Raw genomic sequence first — 18995 nt, forward strand, 5'->3', positions numbered from 1 at the left:
TAAATTATACCATGTTATATTATTTTATATTATACATTTCCATTTAAAAAAAGAAAATAACATAACAACCAGTCATTTTTATTGTACATTTCTGTTGTAACTCTCAATAATTACAATTGACAGGGACTTTAATTTAAAATAAAAAAAATAAATAAAAAGACAAACAGCATGTCAAGGACACACCTACACAAAAATAGATAGGATAAATATATAAAATACAAACAAATTTAATAAATATGTGAATAATAGCTTTGTTTCCAGTGTTAACAGTCAGAACAGGACACGCTGAAAGTTTCTCGGGGCTCATGTAGGGTACAGCAGGGCGTCCTGCAGCAGCTCAGCATCCAGCAGATCATCTGTGTATATGTCCTCTGTTCTGAGAAGAGAAAAGACAGCAACCATCTTTATACACCAAACATACATGTATGATTGTGTTGCTGTGAACCACACTGCAACTCTGTGTCACACAAAAACGTTTTACGCTGTAGGAATAAATAGAAGTTTATATTCCATGTACCATAGAAATAATAGCTTTAGTGGTACAGTCAGCATAACTGTCATAAGATATTCCTACAATACTTACATTACTTCTAGAGTGTCTTCAACAGCGACCTCCTCCACAACCTCCACTCCAACCACCAGGTTCCTCCTCACTGCGTAAGCAAAACAACGTTGTTACAAGCATTAAAGGGGTACTATGCAGTTTTTTTTAGCTTAATGTACCTTAACTGAACAGCTTCGGAGTCATTGGAATGGTTATATGACTTTTTTCGGGTTGAATGGTGGTCGTCTCGCTCCCCCCTAGCGCCTGTGAGCGGAAAAACCACGCTTGCATCTTTGGGCCGGTGAGCCGCTGGCCTCAGCGTCAGGAAGTATGGCGTGATATCAGGTCTCGCCATGTAACGAATTGCTTCACGGCACTGCACACATACAGGAACCGCCTAGCTATAAGGAACAAGGTAGCTATGGAGTTTTTCTTTTTCACACTATCGTCATGGCTGAGCCATGAAAAAAAGCAAAAAAAGAAGCAGGAAGCTAGGAAAGCATTGTCGGAGGAACAGAGAAAGAGGAAACGGCAGACTGACCGAGCGAGGAGTGAGACACATGTAAACATCGGACCTGCGTTTTCAGAATGGCGAATCCGATGCTGACCTGGCGTTCTTGCTGTTGCACTTGTAAGTATCTTTGATCAGAAACTTAATCTGCCACAGAGTTTCTTGTCAGCTTGATGTTGGCAAACGCAAGTTGCTTCTGCTCCGACAGCGCTCTAAGGCCATTGTGTGAAAAAAGAATAATGTTACGGACCCTGGAGAGAAGGGTAATATTTCGAGAAAAACCTCAGTGGACATGGTTCCGTACGTTTGCCGGCTTCTTTGAAAACAAATGCACATGACCAGAGGGAGAAGATGGGAGGGGGGAGAGTTGCAAACAAGTTTTTACGACAGTGTTGCCAAATATATACAGAATATATAGAAACCTGCGAGAAAACAGCAAAGAAATTGCCAAAACTGCATAGCGCCCTTTTAAATGTTGGGCACTTCTCTGTGGATTTAGCGTTTTGATACTTTCACAGTATTGATTTAGCACTTTGACCTGCTTTATAATCACAAAAGACATGGACATCTCACTTTTTACAATGTGGGACCTTTAAAATCATAGTAAGAAACAGAAAATCTTTACAAAGCACACAATTTAACCCTTGTGTTGTGTTTGTCTTTCCCGTCGACCATGCAACTTTTTGTCTTTTCTGGGTCAAAATTTGAAATGAAAACATTTTTTTCAACGTTTTGGTCGTCTTTTTTGACACTTTTGTCGCTTTACCCAGTGTTTCTGTCACTTTTTTCAACGTTTTTGTCACTTTTTTCGATGTTTTTGTGGTTTTTTTCTGCACTTCTTTTGAAATTTTTGAAGCTTTTTCTGACATTTTTGACACTTTTTTCAACGTTCTTTCACAATTTTTTTTTTTCAAATGCTATAAAACCAAATAAAACACCCACATTCAATGAAAGTAGTGGACTAATCATTTATTTTGCTTGTCAAGAGCGTTGCAGGGAACCATCCATGTTGTTTGTTGACAATTTGGTTGAAAGAAACCCACATTTCTGATATAGAAACTTTTTGAAAAATGGGTCAACACAGGAGGGTTAAAGGTCAGGTAAGCACTCACCTCCGTAGTAGACGTATGGAGATCCAGGCCAGCAGCAACCCAAACCTTCTGGTTGCCTCTGCCCATAACCACACCCACATCGCTGGGTCTCCATCCCCGGACCCTCCCAACAACGCCCGCCAGTGAAATGCGGCGGCACGTCTCCCCCATCGGCACCGATCACTGTTTTTGGCAGCTGTGAGGGAGGAGCAGCAGGACCTCGCCCAGCCGGGCCGGAGCTGCTGCTGATGATCCCTGAGTGGACGGGAGGTTCGGAGACTGACCGCTGAGCGCCAGCAGTCCGACTGATGACGTCATCACAACCTGCACATACAGGTGGGAAGTTATTGCATAACTTGGTGTGGAATCAGTATCTGTCACTGATAAATAGCTCAAATTGAGGCTGTTTCTTTACAGCTTTATCACAGATTTGATCCAGATAAAATATATTTTTAACTATTCAGAAAATATATTGATTTAAATTGTACATTTTGTTGTAGTTCCCTAGCCTGAAAAGCCAGACCCACATCAAGATGTTGGGTCTGGGAACTCACCATTGACAGAGCTCAATTCGAGGGGCGGGATAAACAGTTGTCTTTCAAATTCTCTCTGCATGCAGTAGGATAGCGCTACAACCAGGCAGAGCAACGAAGAAGGTAGCGGAGCTAGTTGATAGATTAAACTTTTGTCGTATCCGGTCGGCAAAACTCCAAACACATCTTCCTCTTTTAAGAATGATTTCAGTGCCGTTCTTTGTTCGTTTCTCAAAGAAAAGCTTAACTCCAAGTCTTCCAGAAGACTGTTCCCAGCAGCAGCAGCCATAAGCCCCGCCCACCGACTCTATACACGATGTGATTGGCCTGACCAGAGTTTGGTTTTTCCAGCTCGCAAGCCAACGGAGAGTGCCTAGACCCCCATGGCTGTAAATTAAATTTGCTGCCGCTAGGGTGCGTCTAGATTTCAAGGCTAGTAGTTCCCCTGAGACTGCTCATTTATTTTGCACTTGTTTTGGCTGTAAAAACTATTAATACTATAATGTTCTTTGTTTTAATTATTTGAATGAAGTGTAACCTAGAGTTGTTGATGTTTCTCTGCAAATGATTAAAGGTGCTCTAAGCGATGTTGGGTGACGGCACTTCTTGTTGACGTTCGAAGTATTTTCAAACAAAATGAGGCTAGCTCGCCCTCCCCTCCTCCTCATCCCGTCCCTCCACCTCCCTTCTGTGCTTCCGCGCACTAACCCCCCAACCCCCACCCCCAAATCCTTTTTGTAGGTTATTGGCTGGAACGCTGGAACACAGTTTGTTGGTGCAGGTTGGCGCAGTTTGTTTTTGTTGTCTTTTGTGGAGCCTGGGCTGTCTTCAGAGACCGCGTTTTTTTACAGTGTGTTCAGGGGACAGGCAGCTAGCGGATAGTGAGGAGATGTTTTTTTACAGTGTGTTCAGGGGACAGGCAGCTAGCAGATAGTGAGGAGATGTTTTTTTACAGTGTGTTCAGGGGACAGGCAGCTAGCGGATAGTGAGGAGATGTTTTTTACAGTGTGTTCAGGGGACAGGCAGCTAGCAGATAGTGAGGAGATGTTTGCTGTATGTGAAAAAAAATGTTGTAGCCTAAAAAACGTGTGACATCGCTTAGAGCACCTTTAACAAAAAACATCTAAAAAAGCGCAGTGTTCAGGGCAACCTGAATTGTATTTTTTTTTTAAAAGCATAATCATTTTTGTATATAAATGCATTTTATTCACACTTTAAAGACACATCAACAACCCAAACATGCATGGCTGGTTAGTGCACGGGCTTGGCTTAGAGTTACAAGACATGGCCGAATCATATGTCTGATCCGTCTGTTTCCTGTATCTGCTGAAAGAACCCGCTGGGTTTGGACAAGGAATGAAGTCACCAGTGATCAGCACAAACACACACACACACACACACACACACACACACACACACACACACACACACACTCACACACACTCACACACACACACTCACACACACTCACACACACACACACACACACACACACACACACACACACACACACATACACACGCACACACACACACACACATGCACACAGAGACACACACACACACACACACACACAGAGACACACATGCACACATACACACACGCACACACACACACACACACACACACTCACACATGCACACACACACACACACACACACACACATACACACACACACACACACACACACACACACAGACACACATGCACACAAACACACACGCACACATGCACACACTCACACACACACACACACACACACACTCGTGTCGTCGCCTGTGCACACGTAGCGGGACAGGGAGTGAGAGGTTTTTCATGTACAAACAGAAACATACGCTCAGTGATGGAATATTTTGATGTATGATGTAATGTGCAGCTGACAGGATCAACAAGTTCAATTTTATAACCTTTAATCCTTTCAATTTTGATTCTTTTGAAAGATAGACCCAAGAAAAGGAAAGGAACGTATGAGTCATGAAACACAGACAGTCACACACAAACACACACTAACAGCATCAGACACAATATCTCTAAAAAGGACTCAAATTTAAAGTTTAAATTCATCTAATGGGTTGAGGAGTTTTAAAGTTGTCATACACATTAATGCTTTAATCAAGTTATGCCTTTTGACACTATTTATCATGCATCTTAGGCACAAAATAGTCCTTTGGGATAAATAAAGTTCTATTATATCTTATCTATAATAATAATAATAATAATAATAATAGTCAATTACATTTATATAGCGCTTTATTATACTCAAAGTGCTTATCTAAGAGCATAGTTAATGCCATTAGTGGCTTGACAAGATGTTATATCTGATTTCTTGCTATTGTTATTTTTATCAGTTGTATTACTTTGTTTTCCAGTTGTATAATAATGCCTATTTTTCTGCTTTTACTAATGCAGCAACTTCATTTCCACATGCCAGAAGCCATTAGACAGGCTGAGTCTGTGGATGTTTTTATGTAAGACGCGCCTTAAGACTGTTATTCTCTGGCTTTTGCTTATATATATATGTCTGTGTATATGTGTATACTGTATATTTTCTCATCTGATATCTGATTTTAAGGGTTTCAATTTGTGTCTCAACTTGTTTCTACTTGAATAGTGTTGTATTTCCACTATATCTATGTATATACAGTAGGTGGTGGACTAGTAGCTGGAGAGGTGCCAGTTTAATTATAAAGTATATATACGGGATTAATAAAGTATACATTATTATTATGATTATTATTATTATATATGTGTTTTATGCTTGTATACATATGTTCGTCTTTGTGGAGCACTTTGGTGCAAACTTGTTTGCTTTTAAAGTGCTATATAAATGTAATAAACTTAAACTTAGATCAATAAAACATGTTCTTATCCTATCTTAAACCTACCTGTGTTATAGCAGCAGGCAGCGGGGTGCTCTCCTGCCTCTTCCTCTCCCTCGTCTTCCTCGCGGTGGCCCAGCATGGCTGAAGCAAGGTTCCCTGAATGTTGAGGAAGGAGACACAGAGGAGGTGCGGGCGACCAAAGCCAACAGTCAGGATTCAGTCTGTTCATCCCGAAGCTTGATCTTCAGTGTCCTTCACGAGTGTTTGTGGTCGGGGAGGTGAAATCCCTGAAGTCTTCCTCCCCTCCTCTTCGTCTCCGCTCTGCCTCTGAAACCAAAGACGGAGCCACAGATGGTTTTCTTTGGACCGGAGTTGGACGCAGCAGGAGTGACTGCATGAGTCTCTTTAGAGAAGCTGATGGGGCAGATTGTCTCAGCTAATGATGTAATGCCTTCTATTAAAGGATCATGCCTGTGTTTTGCATGCATTTAAACATCGATATTTTACATATCCCCATTCTAGAGCAAGCTGGTGTTTTCAGGAATGTGGTGTATTCACCTCAAAGACTACAGTGTACAAAAATCAACACTAATCCATCAAAGTGAACCAAAGGTTGGCTTTTATTTTGGTCAAATTACATAATCGTCATCTTAAAGGTGCTCTAAGCGATGTCACGTGTTTTTTTTAGACTACAACATTTTTTGTCACATACAGCAAACATCTCCTCACTATCTGCTAGCTGCCTGTCCCCTGAACACACTGTAAAAAAACATCTCCTCACTATCTGCTAGCTGCCTGTCCCCTGAACACACTGTAAAAAACATCTCCTCACTATCTGCTAGCTGCCTGTCCCCTGAACACACTGTAAAAAACATCTCCTCACTATCTGCTAGCTGCCTGTCCCCTGAACACACTGTAAAAAAACATCTCCTCACTATCCGCTAGCTGCCTGTCCCCTGAACACACTGTAAAAAAACACGGTCTCTGAAGACAGCCCAGGCTCCACAAACGGCAACAAAAACAAACTGCGCCAACCTGCACCACCAAACATAACAAACAGTCTTCCAGCGTTCCAGCCAATAACCTACAAGAAGGATTTGGGGGTGGGGGTTGGGGGGTTAGTGCGTGGAAGCACAGAAGGGAGGGAGAGGGGACGGGATGAGGAGGAGGGGGGGGGGGCGAGCTAGCCTCGTTTTGTTTGAAAATACGTCGAACGTCAACAAGAAGTAAGTATTTTTTTACATTAATATGCATTCCCCCAGCCTGCCTATGGTCCCCCAGTGGCTAGAAATGGTGATAGGTGTAAACCGAGCCCTGGGTATCCTGCTCTGCCTTTGAGAAAATGAAAGCTCAGATGGGCCGATCTGGAATCTTCCCTTTATGACGTCATAAGGAGAAAGGTTATCTCCCCTTTCTCTGCTTTGCTAACCCAAAGAATTTGGCCCACCCATGAGAAAGAGAGAGACATCATGGCTTTCAAACTAGCGAAGCATGACAGTTGGTCAAGGCCACACTAAAGTCTATATAAAAGAGACTTCAGATACAGTATTAGGGGACCACTAAGGTCTATATAAAAGAGACTTCAGATACAGTATTAGGGGACCACTAAGGTCTATATAAAAGAGACTTCAGATACAGTATTAGGGGACCACTAAGGTCTATATAAAAGAGACTTCAGATACAGTATTAGGGGACCACTAAGGTCTCTATAAAAGAGACTTCAGATACAGTATTAGGGGACCACTAAGGTCTATATAAAAGCATCCAAAGAGCACCGGTGTCATGGGACCTTTAATAGTTCAAAATGATCTCCAGCTCAACGCCAACAGTAAAATCCTGCTTTTACAATAATGCATGAGTAATAATAATCTAATGATAAAATAATAGTATACCAGTCACAGGGGATATTTTTATACTTTTACATGGTCATGATTATACTTACAGGTAGAACTGCAAAGATAAATCATTTAGTTGTTAACTATTAAACTGATGACTAACTAATTTGATAATCGATTAATCAGTTTGAGTCAAACACTTCTCTGATTGCAGCTTCTTCCAGTTTTGCAGCTGAGTGTATTTTGTGTGTGCATAATGCGTGTGTGATCAGATTTCATTACATTTTTCCACATACGTTTGTCCTGTTGCAAAATGCTGCTGTAGCCAGCACTTTGATCCGATTGGCCAATTAGAGGTCATGTGGTCACTCGCCTCAGCGCTGAGGAAACCGGCCATTTAACAACAAACATCCCGAAGATTTCACATTTTTCTGCCTGTTTCCTGCCGGAGTCTGGTCGGGTGATTCCGGGATATATTCATTAAGACCCGCCTCGGTGCTTCAGGCTCGTTTACAAGACTTTATGATCTCATTCCCTGCGTTTTTTCTTCTTCTTAACAGTAACATCTGCAGACACACCTCTGAAGTTAAGGAGGCGTTAGCGCGGTGTACATTTCGACTTGAATTCCTTATTTTATTGTTTTTTTCTAATATATTGAATAATGGCCTTTCAAGGATACGGTGCTGCCCCTGGTGGTGTTGCGGTAAGGAAGCTTTTAAATATAATGAAATATGTGAATTAAGCTGAGTATGTCCACCTAGCACCGTCACGACGGCGAATTTGTGTTTCCTAGGATGGCGAAGGTATGTCCCGCCTTGCTACGCTTCTGATTGGCTAGTACTCGTTGCCTTCGTTGGTTGGATTGGTTACGTTCAAGCATGAGGAACGAAATTTGGTTAGTTAGAGTAGGGCGGAACATTCCTTCGCCATCCTAGAGATCGCAAATTCGCGTCCCGGGTGGGACCGGGTGGGACAGGGACCTGTCCAAGCAATGCGGAAGTCGGACAGGTGCATTATCTGTTCAGTGTATACCTGATATTTGTCAGTAAGCTTGATGTGGATAGCTTGCGAGCTATCAGCTATCCATTAGGACAAGTTATTAGGCTACATGTTCTTTAACTGATTCCAGACACATGTTAATGTTAAGCTTTTCAAGATGTTCCCCATTGGTGGAAGAAGTTACCACATTGTGAAAATACTCCACTACAAGTAAAAGACTTTTTTTTTTTTCTAGCAAAGTTCAGGCCTACTTGATTTGTTCTGTTAAACTTTGACCGTTTGTCTAGAATCTTATACAAACTTTTTTAGCTCTTGTATCAGTTTTATGATGGATTTACAATAGGTTTAGGGTAAATAGGGTGGGGTTTCTTCTTTACAAGCCTTCTTTACACACACACACACACACACACACACACACACACACACACACACACACACACACACACACACACACAATAGATAACCTGATAATTTCAAGTCTTTTCAGGGGTCAGCACACACTCTGAGTCAGCGTTGGTGGACTATGCAAAGCATGCAGGCAGCTGGTATTGATTATATTTGAGTGAAGAGGATTTTTGTGCTGCTAATCAGACATTTATGAGGTTTATTTTAGATGATTTTTGCTGCACAAACAACAACTTTCTTGTTTCTCTCTCTCCCTGCAGCAAGATCCTCTCTACGGATATTTTGCAGCTGTTGCTGGACAGGTAACACACCCCCACAATACCAGCCAATATACATTTAATATTAATAATACTGTACGTTGGCATTGTGTCCAGGGTGGGAAATTAACTTTTTTGCCCACCAGCCACTGTGGCTGGTTAATGCCCAATTTTACCAGCCACTTTTTCCGGAATTCAAATTTATAAAAGAACGTGCACTAGCATATTTTGAATTGCTTCAATACATTAATTTTTATTATTAATACATATTTTATTAATATAGGCAAATAAAAAGTGATGTGAAAAAAAGCCTGCGAGACCATGGTAAAATTTAGTTTGGTCATATTCTACAGTAATTGTAGGCCTACATGTTTAATGAACAAAAAAAATATTGACTCATCTCTCAGTAACACAGCATTAAACAGTCCCTCCAGGATTTCGCGGCCTTTTTTTGAGATTGTTGCCGCCCAAAATGCCTGATTTTGCGGGAGCTTTTGTAAAAAATTGCAATAAAAGTTGCAATGTCTTTTGTATTTTTGTCGCAATGAAGTTGCGAGACACAGTGAAAGTTGCTTTTTTGTATAGTTCTTTAAAAATAAAAAGGAAACTTATTTTGGGGAGAATAAAATTACTCTACTGGGCTGAGTTTTCCTAGTAACCAAAAAGGCTCAGGATGCTGCAAATGTTGGTATAATATGAAAATGGCTGGTGGATTTAAGACAAAAAAATAATAATTTATTGAATGAATCAAATTTGAACATTTCTGTCATTGTCATTGGCTTGTTGATCTTTACATTGTTAGTTAATTTCCTATACTGGCCTGGGACACACATTCATACGGTTTGATAAAGTACTTATTGGACTTATCATTGCACTTACAGTAACGACCGTAGCTGTCCTCAGTTTAGGTCATCATGTTGTCTCATCTCCGTTTGTTCCTGCATCCACCGTCAGTGTGTGTGTGTGTGTGTGTGTGTGTGTGTGTGTGTGTGTGTGTGTGTGTGTGTGTGTGTGTGTGTGTGTGGGGGTGGGTGGAACTGAGCAGCAGAGAGCCGACAGGATTAAAACAGCAGCAGCTTTCAGCGACTGAAAAATCGTTACAGCGTACACTGATGTTTAATACAGGTTGGCAGGACGGTCTGAAATGTTTTGCGCGGCCTTTCGCTGTACGTTTTGTAAATGCGCCAAAAGGCTACCTTCTCGTTTTCTTTACTTCGCCCTCAACAGTTTGTACATTCATAACTACTTTTTGACTCCGCGGCGGGCCTCTTAACACCGGGGATATGTCGCCACATGTTTTTAACTGATAATTTTCGTTTCGTCTGTACCTCAGCTCAGCTAGATGGTGTCACGGACTAGCGCTGAAAACTACTTGATAAAAGTCTGGAGTTGGCGGAAATATGCGTGGTCAAAGCCCCGGCTGTGAACGGTTTCATTTCCTATAAGTTTGTCACAAGAAAGTCCTCCGTAATTTTGGTATTTGAATGTTTTTCTTATGAAGCAGCAGAATCCGGAAATGTTGGACATTCATTAGCAGTAACGTAACGCGACTCCTATAAGCATTGTGCATTGTTTCTTAGCAACAGCATTCTTTGACAAAAGCTGTCCAATCCGTTGCAAGGAATGTTTTACAATCCACCCGCCACTGTGGCTGGCATACAAGGCAAAGTCACCCGCCACTTTGGCGTGTGCTAATTTCCCACCCTGATTGTGTCTTTCCCATCCTTCTATTTTCTTAAACTCTGACAGGATGGACAGATCTCAGCAGAAGAGCTGCAGAGCTGCCTCACACACTCCGGCATCTCTGGCTCATACAAACGTAAGGACACCAGACTGTTTCTATTAAATATACACTCAAAACAGAAATGCTCTGTTAAGTCTGAGACACATTTGAACCTAATGCTATTGTATACAGTGGCCCACCAGACATTGATACATCAGATGGTGCATGAAGCCACTTTTTCTAAACATTAAGTCACCTCTTTGTGTCTGCTTAGGTAACAATCCAATTAAAATGTCTGTTTTTGTTGTTCACTTCCTGCAAGTGAAGACTCTTATCTTATTTAATGACACAACTTATTGTAGTAGTGGATTTTGTGGATTTGTCCATATGAATGTGGTCTTAGCCTATGTGCTTACTTCCTCCAGCCTTCAGCCTTGAGACATGCAGACTGATGATCAGCATGCTGGATGTATCCTTCATCCATCAGCACAGAACAAACAATTGTTTGTTTTACTATGGAACATTTTGGCACATCCAATCATTGATTTGTTGAAGGCATTGACTCGGTGCTTGTATTTGACAAGAGTCACCTGGTGACATCATTATATAAATCTGTGTGTAGACTGCATAATTATGGTGAGACATTTGGTTGTTTTTAATAATCTGAGAGCTAATGGGAGCATGAAGATGTGGAACAGAAGAGGATCCAGAATGGAGCCTTGGGGAACTCCACGTCTCCACATGTTCACTCAGATTTTTAGTTTGCTTTTAGTAGGGACATGTTTGGATTGTTCTTTTTTAAGAGTGGCTTAATGACTGCTGTTTTCATGGCCTGTAGGAAATAGCCAGAGAGAAGTGTTGAGTATTTGTAGCATTTCTTTCACAGCAAACTGGGAAAACTGTTTATCTATGCATAGGTTGAAACAGCAAAGGGCAAAATCAAACTGTTGCAAAGTGGTAGCACATTGTTTCTGTTTCCCTTCACTGGCACTAAACCAGGAAACACAGACCCACACCAAAAATACACAATACCAATACCGTTTTGCCATCTGTTTTTTAATTTTGGTTGGGTTTTGATAATGCACTTCACACTAGAAAAGTGACAAAATTAATTACTTTCAAAGATGTTAGTATGCATAACGAATTCACTGTCACTATTATCCTACAATGCAGTGCACAATGGAAATGAAGCAACTTCTCCTTGTTAAACTGACTAAAGCTTCCCAAAGTCTTATTTTGATAATTGTTGTTATCATTTGGTGCATTTCTTGTATAATTTCTTTAAAACTACCTGCAAAAATAGTATAGTATCAAGTTGTAGTAGTAGTGAACACTAAATAGTGTCTTATCACATAGTTATTCTTTTGGTAAGCTTCCCATCTCTTATGAGGATTATTAGTGAGTATGGAGACAATTGTTCTGACAACTGGAAAAGTTTGTGATGGGTCCTTGACTTACTGGTTTCTCAGAAGGACATGTCCAACAGCTTGGGCTTCGCTGAGTTCAAGGATCTTTGGCAGGTTCTGAATGGCTGGAAGATGACCTTTGCATCCTATGACCGGGACCGCAGTGGGACGGTGGAGGGCCAAGAGCTGCAGCATGCTGTCGCCTCCATGGGTACGGGCAAACTAACAAAACAACCTGTTACATATCTTGTAGTTGTATATATTCATTTTTAGTTTGTCCTCAATCTCTTAAATCTATCATGAAACAGATATTGAATTCCTCGGTTAAGCTTTTTTACAGTTAATGTCATTTATTTGATGTATTTCTATTTCTTTGCAGGTTATAATCTGAGCCCTCAGGCCATGAACATCATCATGAAGCGCTTCAGTTCACATGGCAGAATCACCTTTGATGACTTTGTGAGCTGTTGCGTAAAACTCCGTGCGCTGACCGGTGAGTGGGCCGAGGAACGCATGAAATCTGAGAAAGTTAGCATTTAAATAAAATACCAAACAGCACCATTTGTCTCATAAAGTCACAGGAGGAAACACTGAACTAACACTGGCAGCTTATTGAGAGCTTTATTTAGTAGATTTTATCAGCTGTTTCAGCATGTTTGAGCAGTTTAATTTTCACTGGTGGATCACCTGTACCTTTATGTTTCTGATCTTTTTTTCTACTTCTGAATTAAACATTTAATTGAATTGCGTTTAAGATGTTGCCAAACAAGAGATGAGGAGAGTCTTTTACAATTGTGGGTGTTGTGTTAATGAACAAATGCTCAGTCAGAAAGAGAAAGTTTACCAAGTCGGCTGTTTTAATGTGTTTTTCAGATCAGTTCCAAAGAAGAGACACTACCCGAACTGGCAAGGCCGCATTTCAGTATGATGATGTAAGTTTCCACAACTTTTAAAAAAACTGTCTTGTCTTACTCTCGACCACAAAACTCTCACACTAGTGTAAGTGTACAGACAGTTTATTAAAAAGATAGTTTAGAAAGACAGTACCATTCACGTATACAGGCAGGCGCCATCTTGGGGAAAACAGTCATAACCAGTCGAATGACGAACGCCGTGCTTGAGCTATGTTACTGGTTGCACGCCGTTCGTCATTCGACTGGTCATGGCGGTTTTCCCAAGATGGCGCCAGCATGTATACGTGAGCTAATAAACTGTCTGTACACTTACAAAGTTCTTAATGCTGCAGTTTACATGTAGGGACCCTCATTATGCTACCGTGGAAGTGTGGTGCTATTTTGAGCCTTGTTAGTGGTATAGAAATAGCCATTTATTTTTACTTTTGCGTGCCCCGACTGCTAGCGTTATAAGCTAATTAGCGGTTTGCGCTAAAACTGGTCACATTAGATTAGCATGAAAACATATCCCAGAGAACGGTCGACTCGGTACACGTGTTATTAACCCCTAGGTTCATTTTGCGCTGGATTTGTCCTTTAACCCAATTTGGTGGGGAAACATTACAACAAACAGAAATACATCTCTCTCTTCTCAGCTGACTCTCGTCTTTCTGAGTCTGAGCGTCCACCCCGGCCTGACGGCCAATAGAATCCAATAGCTGGATTTTGCAGTGACATAACTGAGATGTGGAAACTGTCTTGTCTTACTCTTGACCACAAAACACCTACACTAGCGCTAATATGCTACCAGGTGTGGAGGCCCCAGTGTATGATGATGATGATGGTGATGGTTAATTGAGCAGAACAGAACAGTCGGATGGATCGGTGATGAATTTATCGCTTCACAGACAGAAATGAACTACAGCTGTTATTTTTGTAAACAGGTGTCCCAAATCCAAATTGTCGACTAAATACTTGAGTGCACCGTACGCAAAGCTGACACTGAACTATTGTGGCAGTTAGTGTACAAGTATGTCATGTAATTTGCAGTTTTATAGTAACTCTTCTGCCAATTAAAAACACACCGAGATGTAGCATGCAGCTACACAGTTATTTAAAGACAGGGTTGGTAATGTTGGTAATACAAGATTTGAAAGTAGCATCTCCTCGGGCCCATAACTTATTTTTAGCTGTCGGGGAGAGGGGGGGGCGGTAAAGACCATTTCAAACAATATATAAAAAATTGTATGTATGAAATAGTTACCAACCCTGCCTTTAACTCTGTTGGTCTTTCTCCATCTCTTACGGTTTATCTCTTAAACTTGCAATATCTTTTTCTGGACACTTTTGAGCAGCAGAATCACCAACATTTATAATAATAACACTGGATATATTTCTCTCTCTCTCTCTCTCTCTCTAGTTTATCCAGGTCACCATGGCCTTATGAAGAGGAATACACCACACAGAAGAGACACACCAGCTTTTTAATATCTTATATTAACAGCATGTACTTTCACTGTGTTTATTTTTTATTTTTAATCATCGTTGTACAAGCACACTTACAAAATTTCACTTTCACATTCCATTTTACCTTGAACTTTTGCATACTAATACATAATACAACAAACTAATAATAACTAATAAGAATATAGTAACCTCAGGCTGCACCAATGAACCACTATGTGCCCATGTTAGCCCATAGCCTGTGTATATGAGTCTAAACATGTTTTAAAATGAATAAATATGTAATAATATTGACTCCCTTTGAGAACAGCTGTCTTGTAGTGGGTTTGTTGGTTTGTATTGTTGAACTCTTTGTAGAGTTTCACTGTCAAACTTCACACATCATATCTTATTTTTTTTAGCAAGAGTCAAAAGGAAATGTTGCAAAAGCTATTTATGCCTACCAATCAGCAGTTATGAATTGTCAGTGCTAAAATGAAAATGCATATAATGTCTTAACTATAGAGCCTTCAGAATCAAACTTTACATTTAGAAATGGTGGGTGAACTTTATATGCATTTTATTGCAGTCATTTTAAAATTGCAAATACAAAACAGAAGGCGCTGTCATGAGCTAGCTTTCATGTATTAATTAAACATGTCTTACTGGAAAATTGACATTTTGAAATGTGCCAGCAACTCTGTAGATTTTTCAGATAATGGGATTTTAATTTCCCTTAACATTTCAATGTCAAAATGAAGGACTAAAAGCTTGAAGCTTCTCTGTTTAGAACGAAGGTTTGGAGGACTTTCCTACAACATTATAATATCCACAGATGATAAGTATGAAAATATAAGTGTTCAACCACTGGATTCATTATCTGTTTTCCTCTTATTATAATAGATACACACGCACCAGACTTTTTATCTAAGCATAGTACAATGACCTACTCAAATCAGCTTATGAATTAAACACTTTAGATGTATGCCAGTGTCTTACTCAGAACATGTAACTCTCATTTTTTAGTCTAAAGAAGAATTATATTCAGCCTGTGAGCTAACACACTACTTTAGGAATGTCACGATTACTGATAATGGTCTAGGTTGCCTGATTTTTTATGTCAATATTGCATGGTTTTTTGTTTTTTTTTAAGATTATTTTTGGGCTTTTCCGCCTTTAATGGACAGGACAGTTAGGTGAGAAAGGGGAGAGAGAGGGGGAAGACATGCAGGAAATCGTCACAGGTCGAAGTCGAACCCTGGACCTCTGCGTCGAGGCATAAACCTCTAAACATATGTGCGCCTGCTCTACCCACTGAGCCAACCCGGCCACAATATTGCATGGTTTTATTTAGAATGATTTATTCTGTTAGCATCATCCTGATTTATTAAATTCTTTCAATTGTACCTGGTCTGAAACCTGCCTTAATATGAACTCTGCTCACAAACAAGTGACCATTATTACGGATATTAACAGGTTAACCCTTGTGTTATCTTCCCGTTGACCAGCAACTTTTTTTCTTACTGCTTTTGACGATTTAAAAAAAAAATGTCACTTTTTTCAACCTTTTTTTTGTTTTTGCCTAATTCATGGTCAATAAACCTCATTTAAATGACATCATACCTAATTTCTGAGTTTAAAAAAGCTAAAATTATGAATTATTTTGACTAATAGTTAAGATCAGAGGATTTTGAGTGAATCACAGACTGGTTTATGTCGAATTGTAATTAGAATACTGTTTTAAAACCTCTTAAACATTTTTTTTTTTTTGAATGCTATAATATGGAAGTATTCATTTTACCTGCAAGGAATGTTGTATGGGTTCCATCCAACGTACATGCATGCATCCAAGTTATTTTGGGGCAATTTGGTTGTAAGAAACCCATATTTATGATATAAAAAATCTTTAAAAAAAAGGGTTAAATTTGACCCGAGGACAACACAAGGGTTAAGGTTGTTACAAACAGTGTGATGAGTACACAAACGCAGAAACAGAACACAGGGAGGGGCATTAGAAACGAACGGGATTTATTGCAAACTTCTTGGAAAGTGGAGATGAGGAAATGATGTTCTGAAGGTATTGCTGATGGGAATGTTGGTGGAGGAGGAGCAGCGGTGGAGTGTGGTGGGATTAGAGGTGAAGAGGTAAGTTAGTGAGTGGGCAGGTAATTAATTCAGGCACTCTGGAAGGGAGGGAGGTGGGGATGCAGTGATTAGGCACAGGAGGGGGGGTCAGTAACCAGCACAAAAGCACAGAAAATATTATTTTCACTATAATGGCCTGAGGACATGCATCTGCCGCGAGAGAGGATGTACTTCCTGCAGCACTTCTACACTACCACGTAGGACCTGCACATCTTCAGGTTGTGAAGCAGGCAGGAAAGATTGAAGCCGATCCCTCTCACCCCGGACACAAACTGTGTGAACCCCTCCCCTCTGACAGGAGGGTGCTGTACATCAGGACCAAAACCTCTTGCCTGCCGTCAGCCTCACCAACAAGGCCCAGGACCCCCACTGACATAGACTTTTTTTTAAAGATTATTTTGTGTGTGTGTGTGTGTGTGTGAATCACATCCAGCATGATTAATTGTTACATGCTCTCCTCTTTTCACCGTGCCAGATCTCCAGTGCTGGAAAAAAAAGTGTGTGTGTGTGTGTGTGTGTGTGTGTGTGTGTGTGTGTATGCACGCAAGTGTGTCACCAGTGACTGCTCAGTACACTGCTGGTCCCATTTCAATACTAACAGAATAGAAGTTTCACTGAACTTTATCTGAGCAGTGTGTCAAGTAATCTCTTGATTTGACTGTTGGGCATTTATTAAAATTAGTTAACACAAAGTCACCTTCTATCTTTTAACAGTCCTCTTAAAAGAAGCCTACGTTTGTCTTTTTTAATTTTCACCATCCTTTGCATATCAAAGGCATTTAAAACAGAGGTCAAAAACTCTCTACCTCTGACAGTTACACTTTTGATCGGAGTGAACCATAAAGTTGTGTAGTGTCCTTCGAAGGTCATAGAAAGATCCTCCTGAAGGCCAACATTGAATTTGAGTTATGGGGATTAAAGCTGGAATTTCCTGGCAGCATTCTCACGCACCTTCAACATAATACCTGGTTCTTTTACTTTATGTGTGTATTTACTTTGTGATAAGGACAGAATAAGGATCAAACCTGTGTGTTTGTTCACCCGCTAGTTGCAATTTGGTTGTTTTTATTTGTGACACATTACGTATGTTTGTCTGTGTGTGTGTGTATTATAATATATTCTTTGCTTCTCAGTAGAGAACATGGTCTTTACCTGAAAGGTTTTGCTTTGAGGAACATGCTTGTGACTTAAACATCCCATCAACCCAGTGTGCAGGTGGCTAAAACACTAAACTAAATCTGAAATTGCATTTTCTTCTTCTCCGCTCTGAACTTGCGTCCATGTTTCATCAGAAGAAATTTGTTAGACTGCAAAAAAGCACCATCGCTCCTAGATTGCAAGTTTTTTTAACTAATGCACATTCCATTCCTGTTTTTTGACGTAATGCTTTGTTGCCAAGCGCCAAAACCATAGGCTACAGCCAAAGAAAAAGTGGAGGAAGCATAATAATGGGAGCACCTGCTGCAGGCTCTGCCGCCAACGTGACAGCTGGTGATCACCCCGACAACAGTGGTGAATGGGTGGTGATAAAGATAACGTTACACACCCGTGGCCATATTTGCAAAAAAAAACTGTACTGGAGTGTTGGATTCTTCCTTCCAAACAATGAAAATTCTGTTTCTGGTTTTCTCTCAAAATGTGCAGTGTCGGGTCCTTTAACTTGAGGGAATTGTGCCTGGACAGCATTTTATAGAAAACATTATGAGCATGCAGACAAAGGAGGGGAAGCGCTGCTGGATCTTTCTTGTAGTGTATTCACCTACAGGTGATCCTTTTCCTGGGGGAAAAAAAAACTTTGAATTTGATGTTTAGGAAGGTGTGGAACCCTGGATATTGTGCTTTACTAAGTGGACGCAGCAAAACAAGTTCATAAAGTTCTTTTTACTTATACTTCTAACAATTAATACATTTAATATCAGAAAATTACTTTTGATACTGAATTACAGTAAATATCAGATACTTTTACTAATAGATATTATTAAGAAATATTCTAATAGCTGACTTTAACTTCTACCAAAGTCATTTTCTGTGAAGATACTTGTACTTCTCAAGTATTGCTTTAAAGTACTTTATACAAGACTACATGACACATAATCCTGGCAGCAGTAACGTTCCCCTCAAAACTTAACTGGCAAAACAAATTAGAAATGATGTATATATACCACTATATACCACTTTTCATCCTGTGAAGGGCTCAGGCCTTCACAGGATGAAATACACACACAGAATTACCAAAAAACACCTGTAGGTGAATACACTACAAGAAAGATCCAGCAGCGCTTCCCCTCCTTTGTCTGCATGCTCATAATGTTTTCTATAAAATGCTGTCCAAAATGTATAAAGACAAGTAGAATTCAGTATTTGAAAACAATGCGTCATTTTTGCCC

General features: G+C 40.3%; 2 protein-coding genes and 1 long non-coding RNA gene across 8 annotated transcripts; 2 read left to right on the plus strand and 1 right to left on the minus strand.

Moving 5' to 3' along the window:
• Window positions 1-62: 62 nt before the first annotated feature.
• Window positions 63-5877, minus strand: LOC116064409. Of its 3 annotated transcripts, XM_036006387.1 has the most exons (5): window positions 5566-5874; window positions 2331-2470; window positions 2168-2285; window positions 584-653; window positions 63-376 (listed from the first exon to the last, which is right to left on the minus strand). In XM_036006387.1, exons 1-5 carry the CDS (start codon window positions 5729-5731, stop codon window positions 304-306), a joined length of 567 nt encoding a protein of 188 aa, XP_035862280.1. In that variant the 5' UTR covers window positions 5732-5874; the 3' UTR covers window positions 63-303. The 3 variants fall into 3 exon arrangements, with proteins under 3 accessions (XP_035862280.1, XP_035862281.1, XP_031175477.1); XM_036006388.1 differs by having other exon boundaries at window positions 63-371; window positions 2168-2470; window positions 5566-5877; XM_031319617.2 differs by having other exon boundaries at window positions 2168-2470; window positions 5566-5870.
• Window positions 1984-16363, plus strand: LOC118496113. Its single transcript, XR_004898577.1, has 3 exons — window positions 1984-2011; window positions 2680-2681; window positions 16253-16363. It is a non-coding gene; the product is annotated as an uncharacterized LOC118496113 (long non-coding RNA).
• sri (sorcin) lies at window positions 7679-15136 on the plus strand. 4 transcript variants are annotated; one of them, XM_031319537.2, is made up of 8 exons: window positions 7679-8040; window positions 8999-9043; window positions 10748-10817; window positions 11147-11190; window positions 12191-12338; window positions 12504-12620; window positions 13001-13059; window positions 14441-15136. In XM_031319537.2, the coding sequence occupies exons 1-8, from the start codon at window positions 7999-8001 to the stop codon at window positions 14465-14467; spliced, it is 552 nt and encodes a 183-aa protein (XP_031175397.1). In that variant the 5' UTR covers window positions 7679-7998; the 3' UTR covers window positions 14468-15136. The 4 variants fall into 4 exon arrangements, with proteins under 4 accessions (XP_031175397.1, XP_031175404.1, XP_031175388.1 ...); XM_031319544.2 differs by having other exon boundaries at window positions 9002-9043; XM_031319528.2 differs by having other exon boundaries at window positions 7681-8040; window positions 8996-9043; window positions 12507-12620.
• Window positions 16364-18995: the final 2632 nt, after the last annotated feature.

Source organism: Sander lucioperca, chromosome 10 (assembly GCF_008315115.2).
Source record: "Sander lucioperca isolate FBNREF2018 chromosome 10, SLUC_FBN_1.2, whole genome shotgun sequence".
Classification (NCBI taxonomy): Eukaryota; Metazoa; Chordata; class Actinopteri; order Perciformes; family Percidae; genus Sander; species Sander lucioperca.

Excerpts from the sequence above, each read along its gene's own strand:
- LOC116064409 (XM_031319617.2), bottom strand. The coding sequence starts at position 5,731 with ATGAACAGACTGAATCCTGACTGTTGGCTTTGGTCGCCCGCACCTCCT. Across the intron at positions 2,471-5,565 it reads TGCCTGCTGCTATAACACAG|GTTGTGATGACGTCATCAGT; the intron begins GTAGGTTTAAGA and ends CTGTATGTGCAG. Across the intron at positions 377-583 it reads GAAGACACTCTAGAAGTAAT|AACAGAGGACATATACACAG; the intron begins GTAAGTATTGTA and ends TTCTCTTCTCAG.
- sri (XM_031319537.2), top strand. The coding sequence starts at position 7,999 with ATGGCCTTTCAAGGATACGGTGCTGCCCCTGGTGGTGTTGCG. Across the intron at positions 11,191-12,190 it reads TGATGATCAGCATGCTGGAT|AAGGACATGTCCAACAGCTT; the intron begins GTATCCTTCATC and ends CTGGTTTCTCAG. Across the intron at positions 13,060-14,440 it reads CCGCATTTCAGTATGATGAT|TTTATCCAGGTCACCATGGC; the intron begins GTAAGTTTCCAC and ends CTCTCTCTCTAG.